This window comes from Jatropha curcas, chromosome 4, assembly GCF_041381405.1.
Source record: "Jatropha curcas cultivar XTBG-Jc1 chromosome 4, XTBG_Jcur_1.0, whole genome shotgun sequence".
NCBI classification, from domain to species: Eukaryota; Viridiplantae; Streptophyta; class Magnoliopsida; order Malpighiales; family Euphorbiaceae; genus Jatropha; species Jatropha curcas.
Genome location: NC_143154.1, coordinates 30,212,956 through 30,226,787, shown reverse-complemented (window position 1 = coordinate 30,226,787; position 13,832 = coordinate 30,212,956). Strand labels below are relative to the sequence as shown.

Genomic DNA, 13,832 nt, shown 5'->3' with positions numbered 1-13,832 from the left:
ACTTAATCTACATTAAGATAATTTTGAATCCTGAAGCAAATAAATCAAAGATTTCCACTTATAGAATGAATCTGAAACAATTTCAATAATTAGAAAAAAAAAAAAAAAAGAGGTTCGCCAAATTACACTGTTTATTTAAGTTTGAAATTAGTATATATTTATGATTTATGTTTTATATTTTGTATATTTATTTAAATTTGAAAATTAATTGTATTTCATTTGAATAGATTATTTACTTTTATCTGTATAATATTTTTTATTAATTTTCAAAGTCGTGTTTATGTATAAGTTTATGAATATATTTAACCAAACTAGAAATAATAGTATCACGATAAAATTTTATGAATGTAAGTCGAAACTTCAGTTTAAGGAAATTCATTAATAAATAAAAAATAAATTCTTTTAATAATATATAATTTTAAAAGTTAAATTTTTGTATGTTTTTTATTTTTTTGAAAGGAATTATCCAAATTCCAGTACAGTTATACATGCTCAACTGCCTCCATATCCATCTAACAGTAATATCAGACCAGTTAGTTAAGATGTTTTTAGAATTCTTAATAATATTACCAAATTCAGAAAATCCTTAAAAATGGTTTAAATTTTTTTGAAATTGATATATCGATAATTAGGCTTTTTAAAAAATTTTTAAAATTTAAATAACTCATTAGTGAAAGAGACCGATCTAGAGCCAGTTGAATTGCTTCTATATAAATAGAAAGTTACATAACTTCAAAAATATCAATCAATACTTTGTTTTCAACCAACATTAGATTTCCAAGATGGCTATGGCAGGGTTGCTTCCTTTTATATGCTCATTATTGCTAGCAGCATTGTTCATGGATTGCCATGCCAATGAAAGAAAGGTATACATATAACTTCTTACTTCATTGCTTTCTAGTCACCAAAGATTTTCCTTTTCATTTTTCCATTTTTAATGTTTGAAGTTTCTCTGCGTGTATTAAGAGTATGTGTTTGTTCATATATAGGTTTACATTGTATACATGGGCGAGCGGCCTCAAGGCGATTTTTCAGCTGCATCTGTTCACCATTCCATGCTAGAAGATGTGCTTGAAAGGTTAAGACGTATAATTAACTCTAATGAGTTGAAGTAAACTTTCGGTTTACATGAAAATTTTGTTGTTTTCCAATTTCAGTAATTTGTCAGCAAAAGAGTCCATAATCTATAGTTATGGAAGGAGTTTCAACGGATTTGCAGCTAAGCTGACAGATGAAGAGGCCAGAACAATCTCAGGTTAGAGTTTCTTATTAGGGACAAAATGTGAAGTTATCGACTTGTTCTATGCTGAAGAAAATAATGGAAAAAAAGAACTTTGGTTGCAGAAATGGAAGGTGTAATCTCAGTGATTCCAAATCCCATTCTAAAGCTTCACACTACAAGGTCATGGGATTTCATGGGTTTCTCCAGTTCAAAAATCGGACCGTCTCAAGAAGCAGATGTCATTATCGGTCTCCTTGACACAGGTTTTATATAATTTTATACACATTTGGATCGCTTTGCTGAAAATTTCAAGATGATATACTAGTCTGAAATTGGTTAGTGTCTTCTTGTATTATATATAGGAATCTGGCCAGAATCTGAAAGCTTCAATGATGAAGGAATGAAGGCTCCTCCAGCTAAATGGAGAGGAAAATGCATAGGTGCAAATTTCACCTGCAACAAGTGAGATCCCTTTCTCTATCACACTACAAGAGAAGCACATATAAATAAGTAAACTAATTAAACATTTGAATATGCAGAAAAATAATTGGAGCTCGGTGGTATAACGGTAAGAAATCATATGACGTTACTGACATAAAATCGCCTAGAGACACTGAAGGACATGGGACACATACTTCTGCCACTGCTGCCGGGCGAGAGGTGCAAGGAGCAAGTTATTCCGGGCTAGCTGAAGGACTTGCAAGAGGTGGAGTTCCTAATGCAAGAATTGCGGTGTATAAAGTTTGCTGGAGTAATGGATGTGACGGTGCAGATATTCTAGCAGCATTTGATGATGCCATAGCAGATGGTGTTGATATTTTGTCTGTATCTTTGGGTCCTGATTTTCCCTCCCCATATTTTGAAGATGCAGTCGCCATTGGATCCTATCATGCCATGAGAAATGGTATTCTAACCTCCAATTCTGCGGGTAATTCTGGACCCGACCCAAAATCAGTCACCAACGTAGCACCATGGACGTTGACTGTAGCTGCTAGCACAATTGATAGGAAATTTGTTACAAAAGTTGTGCTAGGCAATGGACAAGTCTTAAATGTGAGTTTATGATGAGTTCAGCATTTCTACATCATCATCAACGAAAGTTCTCTCATTAATCTTTCGCTAATACCATGTTTATTTGTTCTTGAAAAGGGACTCTCCATCAATGATTTTGACCTCAATGGAACCTCATATCCTTTGATTTGGGGAGGAGATGCAGCAAACTACTCTGCAGGTGTTAACCCAAACATAGCAAAACATTGCCCTCGTCGTGGTGCAATGAATTCATATAGAGTAGCAGGAAAGATCGTGTTATGTGAAGGCCAGACCACTGGTTCTTCGATTTTAGTAGCCAGTGGAATTGGTACCATAATGACGTCAAATGAAGATGATTTCAATGTGGCTGTTAACTATCCACTGCCAGCAACAGTAGTCAGCAAAGAACAGGGTGTCGAAATTTTAAATTACATCAAATCCACAAGGTAATAACATCTCCATACAATGCTTCTATTCTTATTTAATAAAATAAAACAAACCTTTTCAGGAAACCAACGGCGACTATTCTAGTTGGTGAGACTTGGAAGGATACTACTGCCCCTTCTGTTGCATCATTCTCATCCAGAGGACCTAATGAACTCTGCCCTGACATTCTCAAAGTAATCATCAAGAAAATTTTGAATAGTTACTATAATCTGTTTGTGTAGACGAACTTTCTTGATATTTACATCTGAACAGCCTGATATCACTGCCCCTGGTGTGGATATCCTTGCTGCCTGGTCGCCTGTTGCAGCACCTTCTGACTACGTAAAGGACTCGAGAAGCAAGAAGTTCAACGTAATCTCAGGCACATCCATGTCCTGCCCACACGCTAGCGGCGCTGCTGCTTATCTGAAGGCTGCCAATCCTGACTGGTCTCCTGCTGCCATTAAATCTGCACTCATGACAACAGGTGGTGGCTTATTAAAATGTTCTGCTCTCTTTTTATCTAATAACTAATTTTCCATCTCCATTTAAGCTTTATGTTTCCATGAGCACAGCTTATATCATGGACCCAACCAAACACGAAGAAGTCCTTGAATTTGGTTACGGGTCAGGCCATATGAATCCATTGCAAGCAGTAGACCCTGGGCTTGTTTACGATGCATCTGAAGCCGATTACATTAAGTTCCTCTGCAAACAAGGCTACAACACTACTACTCTTAGATTGATTACCCGAGAAAATAGTACAGTTTGCAAGAGCTCAAAGCTTGGAAGAGCCTGGGATCTTAACTACCCATCATTTGCTCTAGCTGTAGAAGACAGGCAGCCAATTCAGGGAGTATTTACAAGAACAGTTACTAATGTTGGTTCACCAAATTCAACTTATACTGTTAGCGTTTACATGCCTCACCCTGTGGTTAAGGTCACAGTGAAGCCTTCTACCCTATCATTCTCTGCTGTTGGAGAGAAGAAAACGTTCAGAGTGACAGTCCGCGGGCCAAAGATTGCGCAGTTGCCGATAATTTCTGGTGCAATATCCTGGAAAGATGGGGTTCATGTGGTGAGAAGTCCAGTAGTAGTGTACAATATTCTCCCTGGTTATACCTATGATATTCCTTCCTCTGGGTCAAAGAAAACATCTAGATTTGAAGTTCCTATATATCACAAGAATGGTATCCTCAGCCGCCAATAAATCCCAGTCAAGATTTTCATTAGTGATTTTTTTTTATTCTGTTAGGGAATTAGATAGAGAAGAAGGGAATTCCTCAAGGAATCCCAGGGTGCATTAATTGCTCATTTCCTGAAATGTTGGTCATTCCTGCGTCTCCCTGATCCTAAAAACAGGGGAAATGCAAAATTATGTAAGGTTGCCAAAATTATCTTGAAGTCTAGTCTTGCTACATCAAATGTTTTCTTCTCCATAATTAACTGTGTCACTTGAACCTTTTTCTTTTTTTTAATTTTAACCAGAGAAGATATTTTGGATCAAAGAGGTTCCTTTAAGAATCAACATCGCTACACAACGAGCAGAAAATTGATGAAATTAATTAATAATGTACGTGTAAATATGTATTGCAACTATTTTGGTTAGCGAGACTTATTAGAAGGATTTGGCAGCGCCTTCTGTTGTGTCATTCTCTTCTAACCCAATCACCTTGATGATTGTTTTTATGGCAAAAACTTGAATAATAATATAGAACATTCTTGAAATTTTAAATGGCTAATGGTTCACACAGCCTGATTTGACTGCTCCCGGTGTGGACATTCTTGCTGCCTGGTCTCCCGTGTCACCACCTTCTATCACCTGGACCGACAGCAGAAGTGTAAACTTCAACATAATCTCAGGCACATCCATGTCTTGCCCGCATGCTAGCAACAGACCCTGGACTAGTTTATCTTGCAACTGAAGCAGATTACATTAACTTCCTCTGCAAGCAAGGTTATGGCACTACCACTCTAAGCTAATCCCAGGTGATAACAGCAGCGTCTGCAGCAGCACATTGCTTGAAAGAGGTTAGGGAGTGTTTACGAGAAGAGTTACAAATGTTGGCAAGCCTAATTCAACTTACACTGTCAGCATGTACTTGCCAAGTCTTCTTAGTGTGACGGTAGAGCCCTCTGTCTTGTCATTCTCTGCCATTGGAGAAGATAAAACATTTACAGTTAAGGTTTCTGAACCAAAGATTGCACAACGGTCAATCACTTCAGGTTCAATAAAATGGAATTACGGGAATTATATGGTGAGAAGTCCATTAGTCGTTTACAATATACTTCCTGGTGCTACTTATTCTTCCCCATTCTCCACGACCATGCTGCAGAAAACACCCAAAGTTGAAGGTTCTTCTATTTATCACAAGAATGGCATTCTTGGAGGCAAGTAATTAAAAAAGAATATAGGAGTCGTTGTAATTTCTGATGTTGTGTAAATTTTTGTATTACCTTCACTATCGGAAGGTTGAAATAACGGTTAAATGAAACGTACTCTTTCTTTCTCGCCCTCTCTGCAAGATGGGAGAAAAGAAATGGAAAGAGGATACTTGTGTGCCATTGGAAAGTTAATTAATACTGTTAGTAGTATTACTTTAACATAATATAACGCCACACATTTCTGTTTTTTCTGAATAATGTAATTTATGCAGTTGTTGGAATTCAGATTTTTTTTTTTCATGGTTTTTATTTATACGAAAACACTTCAATTACTGTGAAAATAAAAAATAATTCTGTTTTAAGCAAGTACATGGCTAGCATAGTAGAGTCATTGTCGAACCTTCTGTTCTTCCATTTTCTGAAATTTGAGAAAAGAGAACGTTTACAGTTAAAGTTTATGGACCAAAGATAACAAATAAGGCAATTATGGCAGGTGCAATATTGTGGAAAGATGGAGTTCATGTTGTGAGAAGCCCATTAATGTTCTATCTGGTGCTGCTAATCCTTCTCATGGAGTTATATGAATCGCAAGAATGGCATCCTTGGACACATGTTAAATAAAAAAACATGTTAGGATGAACTTTTCAGAGTGTTGAGGTCAGTTCTTGCCTCTCTTGCGTGTGAGGAAAAGTTTAGCTTATAAACAGAATACCACATCGAAAGAAGAGAGAAGAGTTAGAACTAGACAGTGCCTACAAAATGAAGTTTGGAACACTGAACAAATCATACCTTTCTCGGCCTTTTGGCTAAGATCAAGTGTAGTATCTGTTCCTATCAGTTTAATATCTGATACGTGGGCCAATGGCCCACACGATATTAAATTAATTTTTTTAGTGGGGGAGTCCGTATCAGTAGCTTGCTACTGGGCCTCTCGCGCGTTGCCCATGCTTTGCACTATAGCACGGGCCTGGCGCACCCCACCAATACCAGTTAAATTTTTACCCTCTTGCGCGTCGCCCATGCTTTGCACTATAGCACGGGCCTGGCGCACCCCACCAATACCAGTTAAATTTTTACGTCAATACAGTTGCACGTACCAACGAACTAGTAAACTGAAATAGGAATTACATATTGCCAAGCAAATAACCTATTAGGTAACTATGCATGATTTAGTGGTATGAACGACGTCGGATTTTTCATTTCATTTAGCCCTTACAGCTAGCATCTATTGAACTTAAGAGGTGGTTTGGATTGCGGAATTTGGAGAATGGAATATTATACCCTCTATGAATTTGCCAAAATTTGTTTTATTGGGAAAAAAAAAAAAAACCACAATGTGTTGAATTAATAGATTTCATCATGGTTCCAATCGTATAGTTTTAGAAGAGAGTGGAATTTTCTCAATTCCATTGTTTTTATTAATAATATAATTCAAACTATTTAATTTAATCAAAAAATATCTTTAAATCCATGGATTATTTTTTTTTTTTCAACTAAACAGTGAGATTTCAAATAAATATCTAATTTCACAATGTATAGATTCTACACTCCACTGGTTCAAACTTCAAAAGATTGTTTAAAATTTCCAAAAATTTTATAAACTAAAAATCTTTGACTTATATATATATATATATAGGGATTATTTTGTTTCAAAAAGAAAATAATCTACTTAATTTACATTAACATAACTTTGACTCCTGGAGCAAATAAATTAAAGATTTCCAGTTATAGAATGAATTGTCAAACGATTTCAATAATTAGAGAAAAAAAAAGAGAGAGGTCCGCCAAATTACACTATTTATTTAAGTTTGAAATTAGTACTATATATTTATGATCTATGTTCTATATTTTGTATATTTATTTAAATTTGAAAATTAATTGTATTTCATTTGAGTAGATTATTTATTTGTATTTGTATTTGTATTATATCTTTTTATTATTTTTCAATATCTGTGTTTAAGTTTATGAATATTTTTAACCAAACTCGAAATAATAGTATCACAACAAAATTTTATGAACGTATGTCGAAACTTCAGTGTAAGGAAATGTATTAATAAATAGAAAAATAAATTCTTTTAATACTCTATCTATATTTTTTAAAAGTTAAATTTTTAATTTTTTTTTTTTTTTGAAAGGAAACATTCAATTTCTTAATAAAAAGAAGAAATAACAAATGCCTCCTAATCCGTCTAACAGTAGTGTCGCACCTGTTAGTTAATAGAATCCCTAATAATATTACCAAATTCAGAAAAATGGTTTAAATTCTTTTAAATCGATATATAAATATCAATTAGCGAACAAGGCGGACTTAGGGGTAGGTGAATTGCTTCTCTATAAATAGAAAGTTACATAACTTGGAAAAATATCAATCAATACTTTGTTTTTAACCAACATTAGATTTTCAAGATGGCTATGGCTGGGTTGCTTGCTTTAATCTGCTCATTGTTGCTAGCAGCATTGTTCATGGATTGCCATGCCGATGAAAGGAAGGTATACGTCACCAAACTTTTTCCTTTTCATTTTTCCATTTTTTATGTTTGAAGTTTCACTGCATGTATTAAGAGTATGTGTTTGTTCATATACAGGTTTACATTGTATACATGGGAGAGGGGCCTCCAGGCGATTTTCCTCCTGAATCTGTTCACAATTCCATGCTAGAAAGTGTGCTTCCAAGGTTAAGACTATATAATTAACTCTAATGAGTTGAAAGTAAACTTTCGGTTTATATGAAAATTGTGTTGTTTTCCAATTTCAGTAATTTGTCAGCCAAAGAGTCCATTATCTATAGTTACGGAAGGAGTTTCAACGGATTTGCAGCTAAGCTGACAGATGAAGAGGCCAGAACAATCTCAGGTTAGCGTTTCTTAGTAGGGACAAAATGTAAATTTATTGGCTTGTTTTATGCTGAAGAAAATATTGAAAAAAAGAAATTTGGTTGCAGAAATGGAAGGTGTAATCTCAGTGATTCTAAATCCCATTCTAAAGCTTCACACTACAAGGTCATGGGAATTCATGGGTTTCACCAATGCCAAAATCGGACCATCTCAAGAAGCAGATGTCGTTGTCGGTCTTCTTGACACAGGTTTTATATAATTTTATACACATTTGGATCGCTTTGCTGGATGATATGCTAGTCTGAAATTGGTTAATGTCTTCTTGTATTATATGTAGGAATCTGGCCAGAATCTGAAAGCTTCAATGATGAAGGAATGAAGGCTCCTCCAGCTAAATGGAAAGGAAAATGCATAGGTGCAAATTTCACCTGCAACAAGTGAGATCCCTTTCTCTATCACACTACAAGAGAAGCATATATAAATAAATGAGCTAATTGAACATTTGGAAATGCAGAAAAATAATTGGAGCTCGTTGGTATAACGGTTTGGAATTATATGACATTTCTGAAATAAAATCGCCTAGAGACACTTTAGGACATGGGACACATACTTCTTCGACTGCTGCCGGGCGAGAGGTGCAGGGAGCAAGTTATTCTGGGCTAGCTGAAGGACTTGCAAGAGGTGGAGTTCCTAATGCAAGAATTGCGGTGTATAAAGTTTGCTGGAGTTTTGGATGTTACGGTGCAGACATTCTAGCAGCATTTGATGATGCCATAGCAGATGGTGTTGATATTTTATCTCTATCTTTGGGTTCTGTCGCTTCCTCCCCGTATTTTGAAGACCCAGTCGCCATTGGATCCTATCATGCCATGAAAAATGGTATTCTAACCTCAAATTCTGCAGGTAATTCAGGACCAGAACCATTTTCAGTCTCCAACGTAGCACCATGGACGTTGACTGTAGCTGCTAGCACCATTGATAGGAAATTTGTTGCAAAAGTGGTGCTAGGCAATGGACAAGTCTTAAATGTGAGTTTATGATGAGTTCAGCATTTCTGCATCATCATCAACGAAGGTTCTCTCATCAATCTTTGGCTAATACCATGTTTATTTGTTCTTGAAAAGGGACTCTCCATCAATGATTTTGACCTCAATGGAACCTCATATCCTTTGATTTGGGGAGGAGATGCAGCAAACTACTCTGGAGGTGTTAACTCAGACTTGGCAAAATATTGCCCTCTTCCTGGTACAATGAATTCATATAAAGTAGCAGGAAAGATCGTGTTCTGCGAACGCTGGACGGATGGTGCTGCCATTTTAGTAGCCAATGGAATTGGTACCATAATGATGGATGGAGATGATTTCAATGTGGCTTTTAACTATCCACTGCCAGCAACAACAGTCAGCGAAGAAGAGGGTGTCGAAATTTTAAATTACATTAAATCAACAAGGTAATAACATCTGCATAAAATGCTTTTATTCTCATTTAATAAAATAAAACAAACCTTTTCAGGGAACCAACGGCGACTATTCTAGTTGGTGAGACTTGGAAGGACACTACTGCCCCTTCTGTTGCATCATTCTCATCCAGAGGACCTAACCAACTCTGCCCTGACATTCTCAAAGTAATCATCAAGAAAATTTTGAAAAATAGTTACTATAATCTGTTTGTTTAGAGGAACTTTCTTGACATTTACATCTGAACAGCCTGATATCACTTCCCCCGGTGTGGATATCCTTGCTGCCTGGTCGCCTCTTGCAGCACCTTCTCTCTACGAAAAGGACTCGAGAAGCAAGAAGTTCAATGTAATCTCAGGCACATCCATGTCCTGCCCACACGCTAGTGGCGCTGCTGCTTATGTTAAGGCTGCTCATCCTGACTGGTCTCCTGCTGCCATTAAATCTGCACTTATGACAACAGGTGGTGGCTTATTAAAATGTTCTGCTCTCTTTTTATCTAATAACTAATTTTCCATCTCCATTTAAGCTTTATGTTTCCATGAGCACAGCTTATATCATGGACCCAAGCAAACACGAAGAAGTCCTTGAATTTGGTTACGGGTCAGGCCATATAAATCCATTGCAAGCAGTAGATCCTGGGCTTGCTTACGATGCATCTGAAGCCGATTACATTAACTTCCTTTGCAAGCAAGGTTACAACACTACTACTCTCAGATTGATTACCGGAGACAACAGTACAGTTTGCAAGACCTCAAAGCTTGGAAGAGCCTGGGATCTTAACTACCCGACATTTGCTGTAGCTGTAGAAGACAGGCAGCCAATTCAGGGAGTATTTACAAGGACAGTAACTAATGTTGGTTCACCAAATTCAACTTATACTGTTAGCGTTTACATGCCTCACCCTGTGGTTAAAGTCGCAGTGAAGCCTTCTACCCTATCATTCTCTGCTGTTGGAGAGAAGAAAACGTTCACAGTGACAGTCCACGGGCCAAAGATTGCGCAGACGATGATAGTTTCAGGTGCAATATCCTGGAAAGATGGGGTTCATGTGGTGAGAAGTCCAGTAGTAGTGTATAATATTCTCCCTGGTTATACCTATGGTGTTCCTTCCTCGGAGTCAGAGAAAACATATAGATTTCAAGTTCCTATATATCGCAAGAATGGTATGTTCAGCCGCCAATAAATCCCAGTCAAGATTTTCTTTATTGATTTTTTTTTTTTTCTAGTTATGTTGGGGAATTAGATAGAGAAGAAGGGAATTCGCAAGGAATACCAGGGTGCATTAATTGCTCATTTCCAGAAATGTTGGTCATTCCTGCGTCTCCCTGATCCTAAAAACGGGGGAACTGCAAAATTATGTAAGGTTGCAAAAAAATTATCTTGACGTCTAGAGTTTTGCTACACCAAATGTCTTCCTTCTCCATTATTAACTGTGTCTTCCTTCTCCATGAAAATTTGGATCTAAAAGTTTCCTTTAAGAGTCAACATCTCTACAGGAGCATAAAAGCAATTTACATCTCAGCACTCGGAAATATTTAGAAATAGTCAAATTATAATAAGCAATATGCTTGTCCAGGTCCATAAATCCTTTGAAAAAATAATCAGCCAAGATCATTTGAAAGGTTTACATATAAATAGCATAAAAACAGCTGACAGCTCATAGCTTCCATCGAAAATGGACTGTCTAATAAGAAATTGTGAAAAAGAAACTAAGAACCAACTATCTTGAGCAATCGCAATAGATAGTAATAGCATTACACAACCATTAAGAAAATTCAAATTATCAATACAGATCCTATTACTTGCCAATAATGAAGCTGTTGTCATACAACTATAATAAACTCTCAAAAATAATATTTATAACCTGATAAATCACTTCCAACTAATTTATTGACGATCAAGTTACAAATACAACATTCAAATATCAATAGCTGCAATCATGTGTGATTTGGGAACAGGAACCTATAAGGCATCACATTAACCTCACGAGCAGGAAGTAAAAAAATAGCAAAAGGTAAGGGAAAAAAAATTGAAGCCTAAAATTCAAGAACCATTTTGTCATTCTCATTGTCTTGAAGCAGAACAAGAGAGCCCTTAACGGCAGGCATTCGGGCTATAACTTAATGACATTATGCAGTAGCAGTCTTCTGATTTGGCTTGAACACATACTTGATAAGGGACTCCTTTATTGGTAACATTCCAGGAAATTCCTTACTCAATTTGGATGCATCAAGCTCATTATTGCTCCTTGGCGCAACTATTACTTTCGCCTGCTCCTCAAGAGTGAAGTTTTTCCATGTGAAGTTCGGATCAACATAATTCTTATACATCTCTAAAATTTCATTGTGGCTGACCACACCAGGGTTTGTAAAATTCCAGATTCCAGTAAGGTTTCTCTTTGCCATCTCTATGGAAATGGGAAGCAGCTCATCCAAGATTGTCATTGAGTTTGGAATGTCGACTACCTTCTCATATCGAGTGATCTTTGTGATGAAGTTACGGGGATTAGATAAATCAGATGAAATTGGCATTCTGACTCGCAAAGTACAAACATTTTGATAATTCTTGAGCAACTCTTCCACCTTTCAAATAAAAAAAGAAAAAAAGGTGTAAAACAGAAGTAACACAATAAGTAATGTACATAATTATCTATTCACTACTAATATAAAAACGAATCTTTTAATATAAAAAATATATCAATAAAAATAGCAAACAGGTGTGTGCACATGTATGCATGAGCAAGTGGATTCACAAAGCGGAATTGCAGGTTACAAGTTCTTCTTCAACTTGATAGTTGAGCTCTGTATCATTTTTAATAACAAGAAGCTCATTTCCTCTTCTAATACCGTTTGATTGCAGGTGCACTGATACATATGCAAATATATTCAGTGTTAAATAAATAAAATACATGCTTTTTCCAAAATATGAAGTATAAAACAACTAAGCATCTTCAAGGCATCTGATAATGCAATTATTTAAAGTTATCATATAAAGCTGTTTTTCTCAATAAGGCAGGAGATGCAAGATTTGATCTTTCATTTCTTGCACTAAGATGCAATTACTTGACACACTAACCCAAATGCTATTTCTTCTTAAGATCTAGAATCCATGAACTAATCCTAAGAAATTGGCTAACTCTAAATTTCTCTGCCTTACTGTCTACTTATTCCAACCGAAATGTTCATAAAAAAAATGCCATGTTCAATCAAAACTAACTAGATTCATCTTGAAATTACTCGATTCAAATCAAACATGACTTAGCTCAAGCATAACCAATTGCATACACCATTTTAAGCAGCGTCATGTTATGTTATTTTAGATCTTATGAAGAAACACATAAAAATGTAATTACTTCAAACTAACTAATCGAATCAATTGTTTACCATAGCTTTAGTCTTGGAATAGAAGGATCCAATGAAATTCGGAGTATCCTCCTCCTTGAACCCGATACCTGACCCGAGAGGATGATTCGAGTCATACTCGAAAATACAACCAGTAGCATAATTAATCAAAATCAGGCCCTTTTCTCTGCAAACATCGGCCAAAGTAAGCGTCCCGACCACATTGGTCCTAATAGTCTCCACCTTATGAGATTCGCACCAATCTACGTTAGGCCTGCCAGTGACACCGGCGGCGTTGAAGACATGGGTAGGCTTGACGGTGGCTATGTCAGCTTCCAGAGAGACTCTGTTTTCGAGGCGACCGGAGCCATAGGTGTAGTCGATATCCTGAGACTCGCAGAGCTTACCCAAGAGACCACCGATCCAACCAGTTCGACCGTAGATGAGGAACTTAAGTGGCTTGTCGGCATCTGATGCGTTGCCGTTTGATGGGAAGCCCATTGTTGGGTATGGAGAGGGAGATGAGGTAGTATTTCTGGATCTGGTGGAAATTGATCTGGCGAAAATGGGATCTCTCTTCCGGTAATATATAGGGAAGTGACGATATGATGGGTTGCTCTTTGTTTTGGTGCTACGGTCCTATGGACAGCGATGGGTAGGGTGGTGTGTTTGTTTCTCTTCAAATTTTTATTTTTTGATTTAAAACGGAGCCAAATGATTTTGTGTGCTCTTCTATTTTGGAAGAAAATACTATTAAATAAGGTTTTTAACTCCATCTTCTATAATTTCTTGTCTTTAATATTAATTGTTGATTAATCAAGTTTTAGACAACAAATATTTAGTCTCTTACATAAATTTATTATTATTATTATTATTATTATTATTATTATTATTTATTTATAAAATACTATTAAATAAGGTTTTTAACTCCATCTTCGATAATTTCTTGTCTTTAATTTTAATTGTTGATTAATCAAGTTTTAGACAACAAATATTTAGTCTCTAACATAAATAAAGACAATTTGTCTATATTACTAAAAACTTAAAAGTATAATAATAAGTTGAGATGAAAATTAATGATGTAAACTGAAAAATAGAAATAACTTTTAACTTTTATAATTGATTGATTAGT

At 36.0% G+C, this 13,832-nt stretch overlaps 3 protein-coding genes and 1 non-coding gene across 4 annotated transcripts; 3 read left to right on the top strand and 1 right to left on the bottom strand.

Annotated features, from left to right (window-relative positions):
• The first annotated feature begins 715 nt into the window (after positions 1 to 715).
• Positions 716 to 4,122, top strand: LOC105646070 (cucumisin). The gene is made up of 10 exons (XM_020683934.3): positions 716 to 866; positions 990 to 1,078; positions 1,158 to 1,255; positions 1,345 to 1,485; positions 1,585 to 1,684; positions 1,762 to 2,275; positions 2,372 to 2,700; positions 2,763 to 2,874; positions 2,954 to 3,167; positions 3,256 to 4,122. Exons 1-10 carry the CDS (start codon positions 783 to 785, stop codon positions 3,888 to 3,890), a joined length of 2,316 nt encoding a protein of 771 aa, XP_020539593.2. The 5' UTR covers positions 716 to 782; the 3' UTR covers positions 3,891 to 4,122.
• Positions 4,123 to 5,850: 1,728 nt separating this feature from the next.
• Positions 5,851 to 6,046, top strand: LOC119370035 (U2 spliceosomal RNA). The gene has a single exon (XR_005177614.1). It is a non-coding gene; the product is annotated as a U2 spliceosomal RNA (small nuclear RNA).
• A 1,357-nt stretch (positions 6,047 to 7,403) lies between these two features.
• LOC105646071 (cucumisin) lies at positions 7,404 to 10,767 on the top strand. The gene is made up of 10 exons (XM_089720796.1): positions 7,404 to 7,555; positions 7,651 to 7,739; positions 7,821 to 7,918; positions 8,007 to 8,147; positions 8,237 to 8,336; positions 8,414 to 8,927; positions 9,024 to 9,349; positions 9,412 to 9,523; positions 9,606 to 9,819; positions 9,908 to 10,767. Exons 1-10 carry the CDS (start codon positions 7,472 to 7,474, stop codon positions 10,540 to 10,542), a joined length of 2,313 nt encoding a protein of 770 aa, XP_089576922.1. The 5' UTR covers positions 7,404 to 7,471; the 3' UTR covers positions 10,543 to 10,767.
• Positions 10,768 to 11,215: 448 nt separating this feature from the next.
• Positions 11,216 to 13,377, bottom strand: NRS/ER (nucleotide-rhamnose synthase/epimerase-reductase). Its single transcript, XM_012231637.4, has 2 exons — positions 12,743 to 13,377; positions 11,216 to 11,941 (listed from the first exon to the last, which is right to left on the bottom strand). The coding sequence occupies exons 1-2, from the start codon at positions 13,199 to 13,201 to the stop codon at positions 11,489 to 11,491; spliced, it is 912 nt and encodes a 303-aa protein (XP_012087027.1). The 5' UTR covers positions 13,202 to 13,377; the 3' UTR covers positions 11,216 to 11,488.
• Positions 13,378 to 13,832: the final 455 nt, after the last annotated feature.

What these genes read in the sequence shown, in the direction of transcription:
- LOC105646070 (XM_020683934.3), top strand. Translation starts at nt 783, where the DNA reads ATGGCTATGGCAGGGTTGCTTCCTTTTATATGCTCATTATTGCTAGCA. An exon ending in CTAGAAGATGTGCTTGAAAG is followed by an intron (nt 1,079 to 1,157) that starts GTTAAGACGTAT and finishes TTCCAATTTCAG; the next exon opens with TAATTTGTCAGCAAAAGAGT. An exon ending in GCAAATTTCACCTGCAACAA is followed by an intron (nt 1,685 to 1,761) that starts GTGAGATCCCTT and finishes TTGAATATGCAG; the next exon opens with AAAAATAATTGGAGCTCGGT.
- LOC105646071 (XM_089720796.1), top strand. Translation starts at nt 7,472, where the DNA reads ATGGCTATGGCTGGGTTGCTTGCTTTAATCTGCTCATTGTTGCTAGCA. An exon ending in AATTACATTAAATCAACAAG is followed by an intron (nt 9,350 to 9,411) that starts GTAATAACATCT and finishes AAACCTTTTCAG; the next exon opens with GGAACCAACGGCGACTATTC. An exon ending in ATCTGCACTTATGACAACAG is followed by an intron (nt 9,820 to 9,907) that starts GTGGTGGCTTAT and finishes CCATGAGCACAG; the next exon opens with CTTATATCATGGACCCAAGC.
- NRS/ER (XM_012231637.4), bottom strand. Translation starts at nt 13,201, where the DNA reads ATGGGCTTCCCATCAAACGGCAACGCATCAGATGCCGACAAGCCACTT. An exon ending in ATTCCAAGACTAAAGCTATG is followed by an intron (nt 11,942 to 12,742) that starts GTAAACAATTGA and finishes TTTATTTGAAAG; the next exon opens with GTGGAAGAGTTGCTCAAGAA.